General features: G+C 41.8%; 1 protein-coding gene across 5 annotated transcripts; it reads right to left on the minus strand.

The window, feature by feature from the left end:
- Window positions 1-880: 880 nt before the first annotated feature.
- Window positions 881-22,439, minus strand: ZBTB8OS (zinc finger and BTB domain containing 8 opposite strand). 5 transcript variants are annotated; one of them, XM_082685786.1, is made up of 7 exons: window positions 22,276-22,413; window positions 8,695-8,719; window positions 8,299-8,420; window positions 8,000-8,082; window positions 6,971-7,023; window positions 5,694-5,730; window positions 881-3,003 (listed from the first exon to the last, which is right to left on the minus strand). In XM_082685786.1, the coding sequence occupies exons 3-7, from the start codon at window positions 8,369-8,371 to the stop codon at window positions 2,917-2,919; spliced, it is 333 nt and encodes a 110-aa protein (XP_082541912.1). In that variant the 5' UTR covers window positions 8,372-8,420; window positions 8,695-8,719; window positions 22,276-22,413; the 3' UTR covers window positions 881-2,916. The 5 variants fall into 5 exon arrangements, with proteins under 5 accessions (XP_082541912.1, XP_082541913.1, XP_082541915.1 ...); XM_082685787.1 differs by lacking the exon at window positions 22,276-22,413 and adding an exon at window positions 21,235-21,335; XM_082685785.1 differs by having other exon boundaries at window positions 1,602-3,003; window positions 22,280-22,438.
- Between the last annotated feature and the right edge of the window lie 264 nt (window positions 22,440-22,703).

Consider the following 22,703-nt stretch of genomic DNA (forward strand, 5'->3'; position numbering starts at 1 on the left):
GAAGGCAGTCGCTCAACTGAGCCACCCAGGCGCCCTTGAGCTCTGCTGACCAGCTTTCTGACCTGTGGACAAGATTCAGCCCACCCACAACTTGTTTGTACTCCATTGTGATGACCCATAGTGGTTTTTAGTTTTTTTCCCCTAGCTCAGGAGCATTCATATGAAAATCCCAATTTTGGAGTGTCATGTAAACTGCAACACTAAGCCTATATTCACATTAGCAATAAGGGCAAGAGTTGAGAGGCAGCTGTCCCCTTAGCCACAGCATAAATGCTCAGCTAAACGCCCACAGTTTGTACCCATTACCTCTCTTCCTCCTTGGGCAGTGAATGTGCTCTTCATGTTTTGGGAAATGGGAAACATAGCCCACATAGGAGAATAAGACACAAAAGTGAAGATAAATGGGTATGCTTATAGGGTGGGGGAATTGCTTTGCAAAGTTCCCCCAAATGTGTTCCCCAGACCAAGACACATACCTGAAACTAGCAGAAGAGTCTGGTGAGAAGCTGGTGCCACTATCTCAATAAATAAAAGTAAAGCGTGAGCCGCTGGTAAGTGAAGAATGCTGACTTCACATACAGAGGACAATATACTCATTTTCCTTCTACTCAGTATCTTCGTTTTGGCATATTTAAAAACACAAACATTTTATTTTTTAAAAAAGATTTTATTTGTCAGAGAGAAAGAGAGAGAGAGAGAGAGAGCACAAGCAGGGGGAGCAGTAGGCAGAGGGAGAAGCAGGCTCCCTGCTGAGCAAGGAGCCCAATGTGGGACTCAATCCCAGGACCCTGAGATCGTGACCTGAGCCGAAGGCAGACAGTTAACCGACTGAGCCACCCAGGGGTCCCCAAAACACAAACATTTTAAAATTCACATAAAATTGTTACAAACTATACATTTATTATCAATTTAAAGAAATATAATTTTATATCATAATTACAACCGACTTGCTTTTACTGAACCTCATTACATAGCACTGGTGGTTAAGAGGCATAGCTACTCTTTTTCTCCTGGTCAAGTTTGTACCCTGCATGGCTTAATATAACCCAGGAGCTCCTCCTACCCTGGATTCAGCTCTTCCACCGGACTCACTGTATCCCATCACTCATTTTCACAATTGACACTCCAAATAGCCCATGATGTTCAAAGGAGTCCACGAAAAAAAGAGAGCCCCACGCCAGCCTGGAAATTCATCCTAACAAAACGTAAAGAAGTTCTAGACATTTCTGCTTGGAGGACCACAATTCAAATTTACAAAATGTGCCTAACAATAAAGAAGGTCATGAAGCACTACCCCAGCGAGCCTGCTCTGTATTCATCTGAAGCTACTATTCAGACCATGGTTCTTGGCCTAGTTCCCATTACCTCTACTTTCTGTTAAATACTGAGACAAAAAATACTAGAGTGCTCAGAACATTTAGGAAGCTCACAATCTCTTCCTCTTAGGTCAAGTTTAGTGTGCTATAATGATATTTGGCACCACCCAGTGGCAATCTTTTCTCATCGAAGTGTGAATAAATAGCAGCTCTGAAAACTTGTGGCAACAAAGAATACCTCAATCAATGAATAGAGAATAGAATAACACAGCAAATGAAACAAAAAGTTTCATTTTTTTAAAAGTTACCTCCTTTGAAAGGTTCAGATCTTTTTAACATGGTTTTCCCACAATGAAGAACTTAATTAAAAAAAACAATTGTTTTTTTCTCTAACTATATAAATAGAGCAGTTTCTTTTTATCTTTTTTAAGATTTTATTTATCTGACAGAGAGAGTGAGCACAAGCAGGAAGAGTGGCAGGCAGAGGAAGAGAGAAAAGCAGGCCCCCCACCAAGTAAGGAGCCCAATGCAGGACTGGATCCCAGGACTCCGGGATCATGATGTGAGCCAAGGGCAGATGCTTAATGACCAAGCCACCCAGGCGTCCCTACACAGAGCAGCTTTAATATAAAATTACCTGTGAGAAGGGCGGGCCTGTTTGTAAGAGTGTTTAAATTTTCTTATGGGAAAACAGTAAAGTGTACACAACATTAGTGTTTTAAAAATGTGAGAGAGAGAGACTCAGAGCTCTTTCTAGGTAAGTCTCCCAATTTTTAAACTATAATTATTTCTAATAAGAAAAATCAAGTGGAATACAGGATGGCTCTGTCCCACAGAATGTAAAACACAACCTCTCAATGCATATACAGAAGATATGTGTGTGTTAGGGGCACCTGGGTGGCTTAGTCGTTTGAGCATCCAACTCCTGATCTTAGCTGTATTGATCTCAGGGTCGTGAATTCAGGCCCACGTAAAAATGTGTGTCTCTGTGTGTGTGTGAGAGAGAACCAATGTGGGGGAAAAAGCAAAGTCCTGGTCAAAGGATTTTTCAAATTATTATTATTTTTCTCAGACTGGATTTGGTGAGAATATGGCAGATTCAGAGTCTCTGGGCCGCTGCTTAGATTACCGGTCCTTTTGGGACCCAGCATGCCACTGGAATGGGCTGAGTACCCGCTCCTACAGCGGGGAACTAAGAGACGAGATGCCACACTTGCCACCTGAAGAATTCTTTCAAGTCTGAATATCTGGGTAACATGGACCAAGGCTGCACCTCGCTGTCCCATTTCTGACTTTAAGTTAAAAGTTCCGTTCGTAGGGCGCCTGGGTGACTCAGTCGGTTAAGCGCCTGCCCTTGGCTCAGGTCATGATCTGGGGGTCCTAGGAGAGCCTGCTTCTCGCCCATCTCTGCTGATCTCCCGCTTGTGTTCTCATTCACTCTCTGACAAATAAATAAAATCTTTTTAAAAAACTTCTGCAAATCTCCATATAGCAACAGATACTACAGAATTTATATCATGGGATCTTCTGAAAAGAAAGAGGAAAAAACCCAGTTCTTCATAGAAGGGGGTTCGGTTTGTTTTCTTTGTGTTTTGATATCTTAAATGTCAATGATCACAAAAACTTCTGGCTTCTCTTCATCATAGACCTGCATTGCTGAGTAGGTTATTGCCTTGACTTCAGTTCCCTAGAGCAGGGGTTAGAGGGAAAAAAAAAGAAAGAAAAAGTGAACATCGAAATCATTAACTCTAGTGACAACTGGCAGAAAGGCCAAATTTTACCATTATTCTGAAAACTAAAAACCCACAGGAGACAAGTAGTTACTTGTGTAGCATTCTACACTCATCTGGCAACAAAGCAACATGTGCCCAGGGGAAGCGAGCTGGCTGGACGGTGAAAGCGGCAGCTCCAACCCTGGCTTTGTTTCCACCTGGCTCCTCGGGCTGTCTGACCTCCCCAGCACCCTGCTTTCAGTTTACCGAATGGCTTGAGTGGAGGAGCCCAAAGCTCTCCCACTGCCTGGCCCAGGGCTGCTCCTCAAGACCTGCTGCTTGCAGTGGCCCGACCACTTCTTCAAGGCCACAGATCCTTCTTTCCTCCCTGCTGCCCACTCACTCTGCATTGTGGGGTTCTAGCTCCCCATGTTTGATACATGACAACCCCCCCCCCTCCCCTGCCCCGGTTCAGAACCACAGGATGAAATGTCCTCTTAGTTCCTTCCTGTTCTAGAAAAGAAAATACAAGAATTCGGTGCAGTGCAAAATACTTCAGGCAATAGGTGACTGGCATCCGCTGGCTCTGTAGCACAAAGGAAATCTGAAGATTTCACGGACAGATCTGAAAGGCACTGACCTGTGCTCTTCTTCCCTCTGCCATCATTACCTGGTGAGACCATAATCTAAATCCAATTCAACTTTCTGCCTCTGGCAGCACACACTGTGCTCACTGGTATCACCTGAAATGGTGTCCACAGTCTACCATCTCCCAAGTCTATACTCACATGAGCTTTGCCTCCTGTTACAATGAACTGTCCGGCCCTGTTCCTATCAGAAGGCTGACCCTTAACCCTGGACATTCTATCCTCTATCGCCTTCCCAACTTAATGTCTTTGCTCTGAAATTACTCTCTCCCTCTCCAGCATGATCAATTTGCCCCAAGTTCCTAGATCACTTCCACGGAGCCTACACTGGTGTTACAAAACCTCCTTGCTGAAACAAGACAAAACAAAAAAAACCTTTCCCTTCCCTACCACATTCCCCTCTGGCTACTACTGTTCTAGCCATATGTTCCCCTTTTCTCAAACTCTGTCTCAATATACTGCCTCCACTTCCCTCTCTCTCATTCATTTGCTCTCTGACCCACACATCTTTCCACTGATTCGTAAATCCATGGTCAATCGTCAAGCCTCAGCCCACTCAGCCTCTGAGCAATCTCAAGGGCACTGGATATCTGGCTTTGGGGCTCCCCTCTTCTTTAACTCCCTCTTATGAGGCTCTCCTCCTTTCCTTTTTGGCTCCATCTTTTCCAAAGTTAGTGCCCCAGAGCTCAGTCTTCTCTATACTCTCTCTCTCATCTACACCTCCCTCCTTGTTTATCTTATCTAGTCCTATGGCTATAAATATGACGGCTTCCAGACTGAGATTTCCAGATCTACCTAGCTCCTGAACAAGTCATCCTACAGACAAGTGCCTATTATGTGACTTCTCCATTTAGATATCTAATATACACCTCAAACACAGTATGTTCAAGAGAAAGTTCCACTGTGTCTTGTGTATTATAATTCATACAACCCCTCTCCTGGTTTCTCTTCTTTAAGGCTTCTCTCCCAAGGTTCCCTCACTAGGCTTCATTTCATTATGTTGTACTTGAAGAAATGATACTTTAGCTCCTAGAAGCAACCAGGAGTCCTTAATCACCCTCATCTAATTTAGGCCTCCTTGGCCTCAACACAGGGGTCAGCAAACTACAAATCATGGGCCAAATCCAGCCTGATCCCTGGTTTCGTACAGCCCCCCACACTAAGAAATTTTTTTTTTTAAAGTATTTATTATTTGACAGAGAGAGACACACTGAGCGAGGGAACACAGCAAGGCAAGGGGGAGAGGGAGAAGCAGGGTTCCTGCTCAGCAGAGAGCCCAATGCAGAGCTCGATCCCAGGACTCCGGGATCGTGACAGGAGCCAAAGGCAGAAGCTTAACAACTGGGCCACCCAGGCACCCCAAGAATGGTTTTTACATTTCTAAATGGCTGGGGGGGGGGGACTCACAAAAGAATATCTCATAACATTTGAAAATGATATGAAATTCAGATTTCAACGTCCATGATGTTTATTGGAATACAACCACGGTCTTTCATGTCTGTGTTGTCTGTGGTCGCCGCAGTGTTACAACAGGGGAGCTGAATACTGCTCTTCTAGCACTCTTGTTCCACGAAGCTTCAAACATGATTCAGACCTTTACAGAAAGCATGTATGCGCCTGCCCCTAGTCCTCCACACACATTGGACTGGGAGAGAGTAAAGCCATACAGGGTGGCAAATACAGAATGTGGAGATGCACGGAAAATAGAAGACGAGAACATCCAGCCCAACACCTTCACTAAAGGGAGAGACACCGAAGCTTGAAAAGGCAAAGGGACTCTGAAGTCTCACAAAAGTCTGGAACAAACCTGACCCCAGAACTCAAGCACTGACTCCTAATCTACCAAGTCAGAGGTGTGAAGTCCCAGTGTTTAGACATAATAGGGTCAGAGTCGTCTGAGGAAAACTTACGACTTTACACCAATTTATTTATTAGAACTTACTGAGGTTTACCATCATATACTGACTTTATGGTAAGGAAGAATAAAATGTTTTTAATGGTTGGATTTAAAAACATACCTGAGGGTGCTTGGACAATGAAAATTCTTCTCCCCACCTTGAGAAGGAAAATTAAAACATGATTAAGACTTCCCAGATTTAATATTTATTTATCCTTTACATACTTGAACATAAACCTTATAAATGTAGTTAAGATATGAGAAAGCCACAAGAGCTAGGAGGGGTATGGAAGCTACAAATTTCAGTTTGATTGCCAGTAAACAGAGCTGCTGAGGGGCATATGTGCTACAGCTATTTCAACAAGGTTGATCGTTGCCTTAAAAAAAAAAAAAATAAAGTGTAGGGGCACCTGGGTGGCTCAGTCATTAAGCATCTGCCCTCGGCTTAGGTCATGATCCAAGGGTCCTGGGATGGAGCCCTGCACTGGGCTCCCTGCTTATTGGGAAGCCTGCTTCTCCCTCTCCCATTTCCTCTGTTTGTGTTCCCTCTCTCACTGTGCTTCTCTCTATCAAATAAATAAAATCTTTAAATAAAAAAAAAAGAAAGAAAGAAAAGGAGGGGAAATAATAAAGACCTCATTTTACAAAGAAACACATCAAATTCGACATAAATTGGAAAAACAGACTTTATATAGAAATAACCTAAAAGATATCCTTAAGTGACTGAAGAGATTTGGCAACACCAAGTCCAATCAAAGAGATCTAATCAAGTGTTTGCAATCTCTGGAAGGAGAAGTATAATTTGTTAATAGAAGGAACCACTTTGAACAGAGTCCAGGTGTGAAGATCTACGAGAAGGAAGCATCAGTGCTTCATGTCACCAAGTCAGGCTTCACACACACACAAAAAAAAATTTTTTAAAGATAATTATTTATTTATTTGACAGACAGAGATCACAAGCAGGCAGAAGCAGGCAGAGAGGAGAAAGCAGGCTCCCTGCTGAGCGGAGAGCCTGATGCGGGGCTCATCCCAGGACGCTGGAATCATGAACTGAGCTGAAGGCAGAGGCTTTAACCCACTGAGCCACTCAGGCGCCCCCACACAAAAAATTTTTATGCTAAAAATCAATAAATTGGGAATCAGGTTCGAGAACCAGTATCAACTTTGTTCTGTCAAATTTCTGGTCCTCCAAAGTTGAGGACCAAAGCCCTTGCTCCTAGGGCTCACACAGCTTAACCTACAGAACTCCACTGAGATGAGACTGGACCTCTGATTTTATATTTGTCTTCCTGCCTACTAGGTTCAGTGAAGAATTTTAACCACCTTCATGACTTCCTACTGAAAAGATCTGCATATATGTGCTGCCAAAGTGAGCACAAAAAGATTTTCAAAACATACCCAATTGACCGTAATTTGAAATTTCTTTGATCAATGTGAAGTACTTTCACTTCCTAAAGAGGAAAAAGAATTAATTTAAAAAAATGTTCATAACAGACCATCTACTAAAACATATCTAATAATTGTCAAAACACTATGCTGTACACCTGAAGCTAATATAATATTGTATACCAATTATACTTTAAACTTATGGAAATATGTCTAGGTTATCCCTTTTCCTAGAAAATAACAGCATATGATTTCTCTGAAGCAAAGAAAACAAAAATGTTAACTAAAGTAGAACAAGTGAACTATATTTCAAGGAAATAAGGGCTTTTTTTTTTAAACATTTGAGGGAAATATACTTGAAAAAATGTACAATCTAAAAACATGAATCAAGAAATTTCTCTGTAAAACAGAATGGGATGATGCAGGATTTCAATCATTCTCAGCCCATTTGTAAGTAATACTGTAGGTTCTTGACCTTTGTAGGACAAGTGACCAGTCAGAAGAGGGTACGTAGTGGGGCTGGGAAGGGACAGAATGGAGGGGTGTGGAAGCAGGGAGGGCCCTGCGTGTTAGGTTAACAATGATGTTGCAGAGGGTTCCCTCTTTGAGGTGGATGGCAACAAGCAATCTCCATTTGGCTTTTTCCTTTGTCATGTTACGAAAAGCTGAGAACAATTTTTAAATTTAGGCCAACATGGCACAGCTACTAAATTTCACATGGGACAAAGGAACATACGGATGGACATAAATAGAGTTCAAACTTGGGAGACATAAAAAGGGTAGGTGAAGATAGCAGGTGCATTCTTACTGCATAATCCTGGTTACTGACAAGGATACGGTAACAAATCTAAAAACTAGAAAATGCATATACATACGCAAAGTCAGGTTAACCAAGAAGTCTCTATTTTCTGCAAATCAATATCATCTTATACATTCTGTATGGCTTGGTTTTGCATCACATGTTCTATTCTCAATCATTTTTCTTTTAAAATCTGAATTAAGAACCCATTTGCTCAGTAAAAAAGAAAAACCCTTGCTTACCCGGGGTATGAAGAATTCATCAGCACTGAACTTATAAAGCCACTCATCCAAAAAGTGAAATAGAAGGGATTCTAAGTCATCTCCTATACAGAATCAAGAAGGATCATGATAGTATGACATTTAATAATTCTAGTCTCTAAAAACTTGCTTGAATTTAGAAGTGGAAGGAATTTCTTAGGCTAGCTGGAAGAGGAAGAACAGGCTCACAATTTTATTGTTCTTATTGTGAAAATGTACTGAAGTTATATAGAACACTGCACATTTGCATGACAATTTCTTCCCTGGAAATAACTGGTTACCTTGGGTTTCTACTTCTACTGTCTGCAGGGGCTCCACAGTCCCAGTATCTGTCATGTAACCGAACATGGCCATTGCACATTGTTCAAATGCTTCCTCCAGAGTATCTCCCCACGCATGTAACCTAAAGAAACACATTCATGCCCTGTGTAATAAAATCTACAGCAAGAGAGAAAACTTGACAGCAAGGTCAAAATAAAATCAGCATGATGAGTACAAATCCAAAGGCCTCAATCAATCTAATGGCACAGAAAGTGGGTTCTTTTAAACTATCATTTTCATGTTGTAAAGGAACCAAAATAGGAAGAGAGAATTAAAACTAGGGACATCAAGATTAAAACGTCAGCCTTCCTATTTAAGAACACGATTTCAAAGGCATAAATTGCAGGTGTACTCACTGGACATCTGCTGTATGATCCAAATCTGAGGGAGAGAGGGAAAAACACATATGTCATTAAACTTGACTTGCAAATCACAAGAAGCTCTAGTTCGTTATTAAGAACATTATCTTTTGGGGCGCCTGGGTGACTCAGTTGGTTGGGTGGCTGCTTTCAGCTCAGGTCATAAACCCAGGGTCCTGGGATGGAGCACCTGCGTTGGGCTCCCCACGTAGTGGGGAGCCTGCTTCTCCCCTTCCTTTTGCCCCTCCCCCAGCCCCACTCATTTTTCTCTCCCTCTCACTTAAAAAAAAAATTAATTTAATTTAAAAATTGTCCTTCAAAGCCAAGAAAATGTGGGGCACGGATGCCTGGGTGGCTCAGTCAGTTAAGCATCTGCCTTCGGCTCAGGTTCCTAAAATTGAGTCCCGCACTGGGCCTCCTGTAGCCAGGGAGCCTGCTTTTCCCTCTGCCTCCTGCTCCCCGTGCTTGTGCTCTCTCTCTCTCTAATAAATAAATAAAATCTTTGAAAAAAATCACTTAAAAAAAAGAAAAAAGAAAATATGGCACAAACCTCACCTTTTGCTATCAGTTTACATAAGAAAGTTAATTGCTTTGTTAAAGGCTACTTTTTCAAAAGTCAAGATTGGTATATAAATGACAATTTCTAGAAGGCAGCAGGGCCAGGAGCTTCTAGGTGATCTAAAGTGGCTAATACATTAGTATATCTCAATAATGCCATTTCCTGACATTACTTTTCCTCAACAAAACAAATCAGTATCTTCTCTAAATATTTGCTCTGTGAATGATCAAAATTCTAGGAACTACATCATCATCACAGATATAAAATTCCAGATTTCCCTGTCTCACCTTTTCATGAACAGCTAATCAAATCCTATACAAAAGAGGTTTGTCTCTTTGAAATAAGAGCCAAGGAGACATCTGGGTGGCTTAGTCGGCTCAGGTCATGATCCCAGCGTCGTGGGATCGAGTCCCACATCGGGATCCTTGCTCAGCAGGGAGCCTGCTTCTCTCTCCACCTCTGCCTGCCACTCTACCTGCTTGTGCGTACTCTCTCTCCCTCTCTCTGACAAATAAATAAATAAATGAAATCTTAAAAAAAAAAAAATAATGAGCCAAGTTTTTATTTGTTAATTTCTTTCATTTAAAGAACTCCTCAATGATACCCCTGGCTAATAAAGCAGTTTCAGAAAGTAAACTCTATGTTTATGAGCTTTTTCCTGATATCCCCACAGGAATACCCAACTGCTCCTATCACAAACTCCCATGGGATCTGTTCTCTCAACATTTCGCAGTCTATTCTTCACTGGTATCATGACTTTAATCAGTTCTTCCCACTTAGGATCATAGAATGTTCAGGCTAGAAGGAGAGGTGATAAACAAGTTAAAAGAAAATGACAGGTATTAACCCTATAGAAATGAACGCCTGTGTCCAGAATGCTCCCAGCAACTTATTCCCCCAAAGTAAACACCAAATATCCACCAAGAGAAGAACAGATAAACGAAGGCACAAGGCAGTACTGCTCAGTGATAAAACAGTGCAAGCTACTGACTCATGCATTTACATGAATCTCAAAAACGTTAAATGAAAACTGCAGGGGCGCCTGGGTGGCTCAGTGGGTTAAGCCTCTGCCTTGGGCTCAGGTCATGATCCCAAGGTCCTGGGATTGAGCCCTACATCGGGATCTCTGCTCAGTGGGGAGCCTGCTTCCTCCTCTCTCTCTGTCTGCCTCTCTGCCTGCTTGTTATCTTTATCTGTCAAATAAATAAATAAAAATCTTTAAAAAGAAAGAAAGAAAAGTGCACAACTCTCAGCACCTAATACCTCTATCCAAAATCCCTGTGCCAAGAGTGATCAAACTTGAGCACAAGTGGGCTTCTAACAGCGTAAGTCAGCCTTGTTCTAGAATCACTCCGGCCAGAGCACGTTAGATGATGACCTGCTGGAGAAAGCGCTACATAGCCAGAATTTACTGTTTGTTCCAGCCTAAACCTGACAATAGGCTCTTCACCTCCCTTTCTTACAGCATTTACTAAAAAGGGCTTACAACAGTGAATATTTATCTCTACAACTCAGCAGGGTCTTTCTTCAGGACTTCACAGCCATTCTTTTAAAAAATGTAATCATCGGGAAGGACTCCCAGTCCCCGTGGGAGGACAGAATTGAACTTTGGTAACTGCTTGTTACCAAATACTGCAGGCCTAACTGAATTTACAGCCTAACGTTTCGGAATTTTTCATTTCTCTGACTCTACTGAGCTCTCCCCTCTTCTACATTTGCCCTTTAAAAGGTCCCATCACCTCTGTGCAATTCGGAATGGAGCTCAACTCTTTCTCCTACTGTAGTTACTGAATAAAACCCCATCCACCACTTTAATGTCCAGCTGAGTTTATTTCTGATACTGAGTGAAGCCGCTAGGCATAAAAGAATCCACATCATGGGGATCCACTTGCGTGGAACTCTTAAAACAGGCAAAATTAAGTTCTGGTGATAGAAATCCAAACTGTCTGCCTCAAAGTAAGGATGTGGGGGCTTATAGGAAAAAAGTAAAAGGGAATTTTCTAGGGTGATGGAAATGTTCTATAGCCTGACTGGAGTTTGGTTACAATCCAATGTATAACATACTGGAATGATAAATACATGTACATATCTATTTGCAAAACTTTTTAAAAACATTTTTAATGAATCTCTAGACCCATTGTAGGGTTTGAACTTACAACTCTGAGATCAAGAGCGGCATGCTCTGCAGACTGAGCCAGCCAAGGGTCTCTGCTTATCAAAACCTACTGGACTTTATGCTTAAGATCCAAGCCCTTTTACTATATTTATGTAAACCTTAATTTAAAAACTATAACACAACAATTGGGATGCCTGGGTGCCTCAGTTAAGCACCTGCCTTCCGCTCAGGTCATGATAATACCAGAAATTTTAACTGAAAAACTTTCAAATATTTATTCATTTAAAAATAATGCACCTGACTGGTTTAGTAAGTAGAACATGCAATTCTTGTCAGCTTTTCTAAGTTTGAACTCCACGATGGGGATAGAGATTACTTACAAATAAGACTTTTTAAAAATAAAACTATTTTATATTGCATATCATTATGAAAAATAACCATATTTCCCCAAAATTTTAGTGAGAAGAGTGCCACAGTTTCTGCAAGTATTTTTAATATCTGACTTCAGTGTATTGATTTAGTTGAAGTACAGTACATACATTGATTTAGTTGAAGTACATAGGGTGATGGAAATGTTCTATAGCCTGACTAGAGTTTGGTTACAATCCAATGTATAACATACTCCAGTGATAAATACATGTACGTATCTATTTGTGTAAAAGAAGTGTCTTAATAACTCTTCAAAGAAACTAGATATAGTTTTCCTTGATGTTATACCAAAACTAGAAACATGTTAGTTTTTTATTTCTTTTAATTTTTTCTAAAGATTTATTTATTTGAGAGAGAGAGAAAGAGAGTGAGTGCACGGTGGGGAGGGAGAGAGTCTTAAGTGGATGTCATGCTGAGTTCACAGCTCCACTCAGTGCTTTATCTCACAACCCTGAGAGGACAACCTGAGCCAAAACCAAGAGTTAGACACTTAACCAACTGTGCCACCCAGGTGCCCTTAAAATATGCTAGTTTTTAAAAGGTTAGTTGCAATGTGGATTTTGAGCTGTGACAATGAACTTTTTGTGCTCTGTAATATTAAAATCCATTGCTCTACCTTGTGCCTAGAACATCAAAGCACTGGTCCTCTGAAAAATACCATTTCGGGGCACCTGGGTGGCTCAGTTGGTTAAGCGGGTAAGCAGCTGCCTTCAGCTCAGGTCGTTATCCCAGGGTCCCCGGATGGAGTCCTGCATTGGGCTCCCTGCTCGCCAGGGAGTCCGCTTCTCCCTCTCTCTCTACCCCTTCCCCAAGCTCATTGTCTCTCTCTCTCTCTCCCCCACGGTCTCTCAAATAAATAAAATCCTTTTTTTTTAAGATTTTATTTATTCATTAGAGAGAGGGAGAGGGAATGTGTACTGGGAGAGGCAGAGGGAGAGGGAAAAGCAGACTCCCCACTGAGATGGGAGCCTGATGTGGGCCTCAATCCCAGGCCTTGGAGATCATGGCCTGAGCTGAATACAGATGCTCAACCACCTGAGCCACCCAGGCGCCCCTCAAATAAATAAAATCTTTAAAAAACAAAACAAAAAAACCCCACCAAGTTTGGTGCGCCTGGGTGGCTCAGTTGTTAAGCATCTGCCTTCAGCTCAGGTCATGGTCACAGGGTCCAGGGCACTGTGGTCCCCCCTCAGTGGGAAGCCTGCCTCTCCCTCTCCCACTCCCCCTGCTTGTGTTCCCTCTTTCACAGTCTCTCTCTCTCTGTCAAATAAATAAATAAAATCTTAAAAAAAAAAAAAACCAGTTCATTGATTTGTACAGATAATGTTGATATATTTAATTATACAGAATGATATTACACATACATATATATTTGTAAATATAACCACCAATCTCATCAGAAAGATCTTTAGTTACTGAGAAACTATCAAGCTCATGACGGTAGATACAAGTTTTCCAAAATCTGAATTTCACCCAAAACCTTGAATTTTGGGTGCCTGGGTAGCTCAGTTGGTTAAGGGACTACCTTCAGCTCAGGTCATGATCCGGGAGTCCTGGGATCGAATCCCCCATCAAGCTCCCTGCTCCATGGGGAGTCTGCTTCTCCCTCTGACCTTCTCCCCCCTCACGTTCTCTCTCAAATAAATAAAATCTTAAAAAAAAAAAAAACTTGAATTTTATCATTGCCAACAAATATTGTATTATTTTGTGACAGCACTTTATTTAAAGAAATTATCTGAGAAATACCCCTGTCTGAACAACAATACTGTATCTTTCAGTTATTCATTCTTTGGAGAGAGAAACAACAACAAAAGCAACAGGTGCTTCCTGAAAAACAAAAACGCACACAAAAACCCAGCTCACAACTCAATTACGCAGGTTCTTTTCCTCAAGGTAATCGTCAATATTTGACAACCAGCATAATTTTCATTTTGTTTCACAGAATATTAAAAGACATGGACTCAGTGGTCAAGATTTAATAGAATTGATAGTCCTTACTCATTCAAGGACATCTTTAAGTCAAAATGACTTTTTCTTTAGTTTTAAGTACACGGTGGTAAGGAATAAAGTGACTTCCAGCACAGTTTAGTGAGGCAGCTTCAGCCTGTACTCAAGGGACAGTTTTCCCCCTTCCAAGGCTTCTGCACCATCAGCACAAACAGCAACACAGTAAAAGTGTGAATATCTCAGTATTATTATGAAAGCAGTTTTGACATCACAGATTCTCTGAGAGGGTCTTGGAAACCCCGGCGGTGCAAGGACCACACTTGGAGAACTGAAAACTATGGAAGAGAACAGGAAATAAATTTAACTTGGACCGAGAGGTTCAGTTAAGAATTCCTAAAGGAGGGGCGCCTGGGTGGCTCAGTGGATTAAAGCCTCTACCTTCAGCTCAGGCCATGATCCCAGCATCCTAGGATCGAGCTCCACATTGGGCTCTCTCTGCTCAGCGGCGAGTCTGTTTCCCCCCTCTCACTCTGCCTGCCTCTCTGCCTACTTGTGATCTCTGTCAAATAAATAAATAAAATCTTAAAAAAAAAAATCCTAAAGGAAACAAGAGCCTGTAAGAGCCAAGAGACTAAGGGTGATCTGAATCTGTTTGCTCATTCTCTTATTCCCCATTTCTGCTCAGTGCCCAATACACAACAGGTGTTCAATTATATTGCTGAATGAATACATGAGATGACAACTATGCTGGGTCTAAAAGGAAAAAGCTACAGGAGAAGCATGTGGGGAGGTCTGTGGGCTGTCTGTGGAAAGAAATGTAACTGGGAGATAACACAGACTAATCTCACATTACGTCAGTTCAAAGGCTGTGCAAAATGCTGGCAAGTGGAATCCAGTATGACCAAGTGGGATTTATTCCTAGAATGCCAAGATTCAATTATTAGGAAACAGATTAATGGAACTCCTATAAATATATGATCCTCTCCGTAGATATAATCATGAAATATACCATAAAAATATTAACAGGATTTTTGAGCAAAAGGTTTTTTTGCTGTTCAACAAATGAAAAAGTTTAAACTATCTTTCTTTCTTCTCTCATTCATTTTTTTTAAGGTTTTATTTATTTATTTGACAGAGAGATCACAAGCAGTCAGAGAGAGAGAGAGAGTGAAGCTGGCTCCCCACCAAGCAGAGAGCCTGATGTGGGACTCGATCCCAGGACCCTGAGATCATGACTGGAGCCGAAGGCAGAGGCTTAACCTACTGAGCCACCCAGGCGCCCCAACTGCTCTCATTTTTAATTGCTGTATTTACTGAATGTTTTTGTGGTATAATAAAAAATATATATTTGGTCTTTGTCCCTGGTTTCTGGCAAGCTCCTAAAATCCTTGGCTTTTCCTTGGTGATAGGAGTGTCTTGGTATTCATTAATTTTCCCCTTCTGTCCACAGCTGAGTCTACATTATTGAGGTTACTGAGGCTAGGGCTCCTACATAGCCTTAGCATGGTGTGGTAACGAGGAGGATGAAACACAGGATTAAAGAGTGGGAACTTTCAGCCCCACCCCCTCACCACGAATGGCTTGTCTGGCCTGTGGAGGGTGGAATAGAAGTCTGAGCTATAGACTCTTTTTTTAAAGATTTTATTTACTTATTTGACAGACAGAGATTACAAGTAGGCAAAGAGGCAATCAGAGAGAGGAGGAAGCAGGCTCCCTGCTGAGCAGAGAGCCCGATGTGGGGCTCGATGTGGGGTTCGATGTGGGGCTCGATCCCAGGACCTTGGGATCATAACCTGAGCTGAAAGCAGAGGCTTTAACCCACTGAGCCACCCAGGCACCCCTGAGCTATAGACTCTTAAAAGAGATCTGGAGAACAGCCATTGGTGAACTCAGCAAGGTGCTGAAAGGATGACATGCCCAGAGGGCATATGGAAGCTCCAAACACCTCTCCACAAACCTTGCCCAGTGCATGGCCATCATCTGACTGCCAAGTAAAGCATTTACCTGAGTTCATGAATTGTTGTAGCAAATTACTGAACCTGAGCCCAAAGAAGGGCAGAAGGGACACGTGGGAACATCAGAAATTGCAACTGGCTAGGCATAAGGGTAGGTATCTGTGGTGCAGTCCTATGGAACTGAGGCCGTAACCAGTGGGGTCTGTGCTAATTCTGGGAAGTTAGTGTCAGAACTGAATTGAACTGATGGACAACTAGTCGGTGTCAGAGAACTGGAAAACCACCTGATGTGGAAAAACCATTTCATGTCATTAGTAGTGGGGGTGGAGGGCTCAGTTGGTTAAGCGTCCGTCCGATTCTTGATTTCAGCTCAGGTCATGATGTCAGGGTTGTGGGACTGAGCCCCGAGTTAGGCTCTGTGCTCAGTGCAGAGTCTGCTCCAGATTCCCTCTCCCTTTCCCTTTGCCTATCCCCTAATTAGTAAAATCTTCAAAAAAAAAAAAAAAAAAGAAAGAAAAGAAAAAAAAAGGTGTCAAGAGGAAAGAGAACAGTTTTATAATGCATATATTATGATAATACAGTACAGCATACAAAATTCAAAGTGTGCAATGAAAAAATTAGGAGATGATTGCCCAAGGGTATCAACTAAAATTTATACTAACTATAAGGTAATAAAAAGGCAGTATAAAAAATTAACTATACAACTCAATAGTTCTTTCACAATTATAATCAATAACAGGACAGACAGAGATGATATCATGAAGAAAGCATCATTTATATTTATATCAGAAACAAAAAAGATGTGGGGTGCCTGGCTGGCTCTGTTGGTAGAGCATGCAATCTTGATCTCAGGGTCATGAGTTTGAGTCCACAATGGGCATGCAGATTACTCAAAAAAAAAAAAGAAAGAAAGAAAGAAAGAAAAAGATGAAATACCTAAAAATAACCTCAGGATACACAAAATAGGATTTGAATACCCTATTTCTGGAAAAAAGCTAATATAAATATTAAAGTTTCAATTCTCCCTACATTCATAATTAACATGAATGAAAAAAATACCAACAGTAATTTTTTAATCTGTGGGGTTTTTTTTTAAGTTTTTATTTAACTAATCTCTACACCCAATGCAGGGCCTAGCATGGAGTCTACTTAAAAAATAATAATAAATAATAGGAAAGGAGGTGAAAGGATGCCACTCTGTCACAAAGATTACTTTGAGCAGAAGACTAATGAGAGAAGATACAAGAAAAACTCTCTGCCTTTCCCACTATATGCCTAAAACATAAATCTGTAAAGGTGCTCCATATCACCTAGCAGCAAGGAAAGAAATTAATCATCAGAGAAAATTCTAGACTCTTAATAATAAAGAGGAATCTACATAATAAAGTTTCCCAACTAGCCCTCATCTTCCATTAGTTCCCCCATATATTTATCTTCCCGCAACTGGCTGCCCCACAATTACAAAGTGCTTTTCCATTGTCTTATCATTTCTCTACAAAATTACTGTTCCTGTCAAGGTGCTACGTAAGTTCAAGTTCTTCATTGCTAAAGCTGAGTGAGTGGACGTCATTGTACTATCCCCTTAATTTAGTATATATTTATATATAGCTCATATATTATCTACATACAGAAAAAAAAGCAAGAATGGCAAGTAGGGCAGGGGGCATCCGAGTGGTTCAGTCAGTTAAGGATCCCGTCTTGATTTCGGCTCAGGTCATGATCTCAGGGCGTGAGATGTGAGATCGAGCCCCGTGTTGGGCTCTGTACTGGGTGTGGAGCCTGCTGAAGATCTTAGATTCTCAGCTTCTGCCCCTCCCCCATGGTCTCTCTCTCTCAAAAAAGAATTAAAAGATGGCAGGAAAGGGGCAAATAGTGAGAGGAGAGTGTCCTACAAGACAGTAAAAGATAGAATAAAGCCTCAATAATTGAAAGTACAGCACTGGCACATAAAAAGAGAAACAGAACAAAGGAATAAAACGGTTAGGTCCAGCTACAGACCTAAATATAGGCAGGGGAATTCTGTATATAATAAAGATGGCCCAATCACAGGAGAAAAGACAGATGCTGAAGAAACAAAGTCAGAACATCTGGTAAGTCATCTGGAAAACAAATCAGATACTTAATTTCTACCTTACTCTAATTCTGGTATATTCAAGTTTAAAATGTTAAAAAAAAAAAAAAAAAACTAGAAACAAGAATAATCTAGGGCGCCTGGGTGGCTCAGTGGGTTAAGCCGCTGCCTTCGGCTCGGGTCATGATCTCAGGGTCCTGGGATCGAGTCCCGCATCGGGCTCTCTGCTCGGCGGGGAGCCTGCTTCTCTTCCTCTCTCTCTCTGCCTGCCTCTCTGTCTACTTGTGATCAATCTCTGTCAAATAAATAAATAAATAAATAATCTTAAAAAAAAAAAAAAGAATAATCTATAACTATCAGCAAAAATATAGGTCTCACAAATATGAGCAAGAAAAAGCCAACACAAAGGAAGACATACTGGGTGTGCCTGGCTGACTCAGTCAATAGAGCATGTGACTCTTTTTTTTTTTTTTAATATTTTATTTATTTATTTGACAGACAGAGATCACAAGTTGGCAGAGAAGCAGGCAGAGAGAGAGAGAGGAGGAAGCAGGCTCCCTGCTGAGCAGAGAGCCTGATTCGGGGCTCGATCCCAGGACCCTGGGATCATGACCTGAGCTGAAGGCAGAGGCTTTAACCCACTGAGCCACCCAGGTGCCCCGAGCATGTGACTCTTGATCTCTGGGTTGTGAGTCTGAGCTCCATGTAGGGTTATGTTGAGAGAGAGAGAGAGACAGAAAGAAATGCATACTGTATAATTCCATTTATATAATGTACAAAAACAGGCAAAGCTAATCTATGATGTTAAAAGTCAGGCCAATGGGGGCAGGGGCCTCTAGACTGGCTTAGCTGGTGGAGGGTGAAAGTCTTGATCCAGGAGTTGTGAGTTCAAGTCCCACATTGGGTGTAGAAATTACTTAAAAATAAAATCTTAGGGGCATCTGGGTGGCTCAGTGGGTTAATCCTCTGCCTTCGGCTTGGGTTACAATCCCGGGGTCCTGGGATCGAGCCCCGTATCGGGCTCTCTACTCAGCGAAGAGCTGCTTCCCCCCTCTCTCTGCCTGCCTCTCTGCCTACCTGTGACCTCTCTCTCTGTGTGTGTCAAATAAATAAATAAAATCTTTAAAAAATTTTTAAAAACTTAAAAAAAAATGTCAGGCTAATGGGAATAGGGAGAATGGTGGTGATTGGAAAGGAGCATGAGATGGGCTGCTGGGATACTACAATTTTTTTTTTTAAGATTTTATTGATTTATTTGACAGAAAGAGACACAGCGAGAGAAGGAACACAAGCATGGGGAGTGGGAAAGGGAGAAGCAGGCCTCTTGCCGAGCAGAGTCCAATGCAGCTTTCTATCCTAGGACCCTGGGATCATGACCTGAACTGAAGGCAGACACTTAACGACTGAGCCACCCAGGCGCCCCTGCTGTAATAATGTTTATCCATCTGGTCACTAGCTATACAGGTGTAATGTATTCAGTTGTAAACATTCACTTATGATATATGCACTCTTTTAAACATATATTACTTCAATAAAAGTTTTTATTTCCAGGGGCACCTGGCTGGCTCAGTTCATAGAGCATGCAACTCTTAATCTCAGGATGTTGAGTTCAAGCCCCACACTGGGTATAGAGCTTACTTTAAAAAAAAAAAAATGGGGAGCGCCTGGGTGGCTCAGTGGGTTAAAGCCTCTGCCTTTGGCTCAGGTCATGATCTCAGGGTCCTGGGATGGAGCCCCACATCAGGCTCTCTGCTCAGCGGGGAGCCTGCTTCCTCTTCTCTCTCTGCCTGCTTCTCTGCCTACTTGTGATCTCTGTCAGTAAAATGAATAAAATAAAATCTTTAAAAAAATAAAAATAAGAATAAGAATAAATTTTTAAAAAAAGGTTCTCATTTCCAAATGTGCTAGGAGAAAACATAGAAGATTATTTTACATTTTCAGGAGGGGCAAAGCCTTCCTAAGTATGACTTCCCACAAGCCATAAAAAGAGTTAATAAATTTCACTACATAAAAATATATTTCTACAGTGTTAAAAAACACACACACACACACACACAACAAAAACCACCCAAGAGAAAAAATGGTAAGAATATGAATGTATGCATCCCAGAAGGGGACATACAAATACCTCCACACATATAGAAGTATGTTCAACCTCACTTATAATTAAAAACAAACAAATAAAAAGCACTGGGGAGCCTGGGTAGCTCAGTGGGTTGAGCCTCTTGACTTCAACTGAGGCCATGATCTTAGGGTCCTTGGATGGAGCCCTGCATCAAGCTCTCTGCTCAGTGGGGAGCCTGCTTCCCCCATCTCTCTGCCTGCCTCTCTGCCTGCTTGTGATCTCTCTCCCTGTCAAATAAATAAAATCTTTTAAAAAAAATGCAACTAACATGACAAGATATTTAAATTGGAACAGACCAAAAGGTATGGTTATGCAGTAAATGGGTAGAAGTGTGAGGAAAGAGGCATGCTCATACAATGCCAGTGAGAGTATAAATTGGCATAACCACACTGGAGATCAACTTAACAAAAACCGTTAAAATTAAAAATGTACCTATTCTTTGATAAAGCAGTAACTTCTGGAAGTTTACAGATATACTTGCACATGTGCAAACAACAGACGCACAAGCATATTCCCTGCCTCATTGTTTCTAACAATGAAAGACTAGATAGAAATAACATAAAGGTCTATCAACTGGAAATTGATTAAGTAAATGTTGTAAAGCTTTGCCTGTATACATAAAGAAAATGGTAAGGACTGTTGACATTAACACGGAGAGTAAAGACTAGATGGCTGGGGATCAGGGCTGAAAGAAAGACTTACACACTGCATACCTGTTATACTCTTTGCATCAGATACAATACTTATTAAAAGTAATTTTTAAATACTGTTTTCAAGGGGCGCCTAGGTGGCTAAGTTGGTTAGTCGCTGCTCTTGGCTCAGGTAATTGGATGGAGCCCCCAGTAGGGCTCCCTGTTCAGTGGGGAGTAGGCTTCTCCATTTCCCTCTGCCCACCCCCTTCCCTCTCAAGCAAGTGCTCTCTCTCTCTCTTTAATAAATAAAATCTTTAAAGAAACTATTTTTTCCATTTATATTGGTTAGTTGAGCAGTTGCTGTTAGGGGTAAGAGTTAGTAGGGTTTTTTGTTTTGTTTAAGATTTTTATTTATTTATTTGACAGAGATCACAAGTAGGCAGAGAAGCAGGCAGAGAGATAGAGGAGGAAGCGGACTCCCCAATGAGCAGAGAGCCTGATGCGGGGCTCGATCCCAGGACCCTGGGATCATGACCTGAGCCAAAGGCAGAGGCTTTAACCCACTGAGCCACCCAGGCGCCCCTAAAGAAACTATTTTTAAGAGAAAAATGAGCTAGGGAGATATGTGGGTTCAGAACCCAGTATGCCATGGTAACTAAACTCTACAGAGGCACTGGGGTGGCTCAGTCGGTTAAGCCTCTGCCTTCGGTTCAAGTCATGATCTCAGGGTCCTATGATCTAGTCCCGCATCAGGCTTCTTGCTCTTTGGAAGCGTGCTTCTCCCTCTCCCACTCCCCTGCTTTCCATCTCTGTCAAATAAATAAATAGAATCTTTATTAAAATAAAATAAGAGAAAAATAAAAGTCATATTTGTGCTCCCCAAACCATAGCAACCTTTAGGGAAAATAGCTGAACATTTATATAGAAGATCAGAATCTGCACTATAGGGGTGCCTGGGTGGCTCACCGGGTTAAGCCTCTGCCTTCGGCTCAGGTCATGGTCTCAGGGTCCTAGAATCGATCCCCACTTCAGGCTCTCTACTCAGCAGGGAGCCGGTTTCCTCCTCTCTGCCTGCCTTCTGCCTACTTGTGATCTCTCTCTGTGTGTCAGATAAATAAATGAAATCTTAAAAAAAAAAAAAAGAATCTGCACTATACGTTCAAGTTTATTATCTCATTTACTCCTCAGATGAAGGAACTAAGGGGCAAAGGAGCTTATGTATTTGCCTTAAATTACTAAGCTGTTTATGGCAAAAACAGATCTTTTTGCTAAAAACACAATCCAGGTAAAACATCAAGTTGTAAGTTTCCTACTCAACTTTCTAAGTCCTCTAACGTAACCACACTCTCATCACCATACAGCGGGAGATACCTACCGGCGACAACCCGGCAAACGCTTGAAAATACTGTTGTCTTTAGAACGAATACGCTGGTAAAATTCCCACAAGGTAATGTGACTAGGTAAATGTAGAAAGAGTTCAAGAGACTGTAAATGTGGCAACCCAGGTTCCCGACTCTCAGACTAATGGGCTTTTTTCCTCAGCATCCCCCCCGACAAGGACCTATGTAGAAAGAGTTCAAGAGACTGTAAATGTGGCAACCCAGGTTCCCGACTCTCAGACTAATGGGCTTTTTTCCTCAGCATCCCGCCCCGACAGGGCGAAATGGCATCAAGAGGTAAAACGGCTGGCGAGGCCGGAAGACCTGAGCAAGGAGACGGGGGATGACAGAAGTGAGCCACCTACTCACACTCGTACTTCCGAATGACTGGGGGATATTTGGCCTTGATCGCCTTCTGCTCTTCAGTCAAATTGTAATCCCGAATATCTTCCTCTTCCTGCGCCATAATTGCAACACTAGACACTCTACTTCCGCCCTTCATTAGCCGGACTTCGGCTCTAATTTATAACTTCCGCCCTAGACTCCGCCCACCCCCGGTACGCCCCCTTAAAGGACCAGGACTCCATTCTCTCAGATGTACTTTATACCCTAAGACTTCCATCTTCCGGCCCGCCACTGGGAGCACATCTTTAATAGGCTTAGGCCCTATTTTCTGTGTTTGCTTCATCCGTCCTAAGAACTAAGGAAAAAGAAACTGGAAGACCTGGGAGTATGGAGAGACTTGAACTAGACACCCTGTTTCTGAGTGTTTAGAAGCCTTTTCTTTCCGCCT

This window comes from Mustela nivalis (genome assembly GCF_964662115.1).
Source record: "Mustela nivalis genome assembly, chromosome: 10".
Classification (NCBI taxonomy): domain Eukaryota; kingdom Metazoa; phylum Chordata; class Mammalia; order Carnivora; family Mustelidae; genus Mustela; species Mustela nivalis.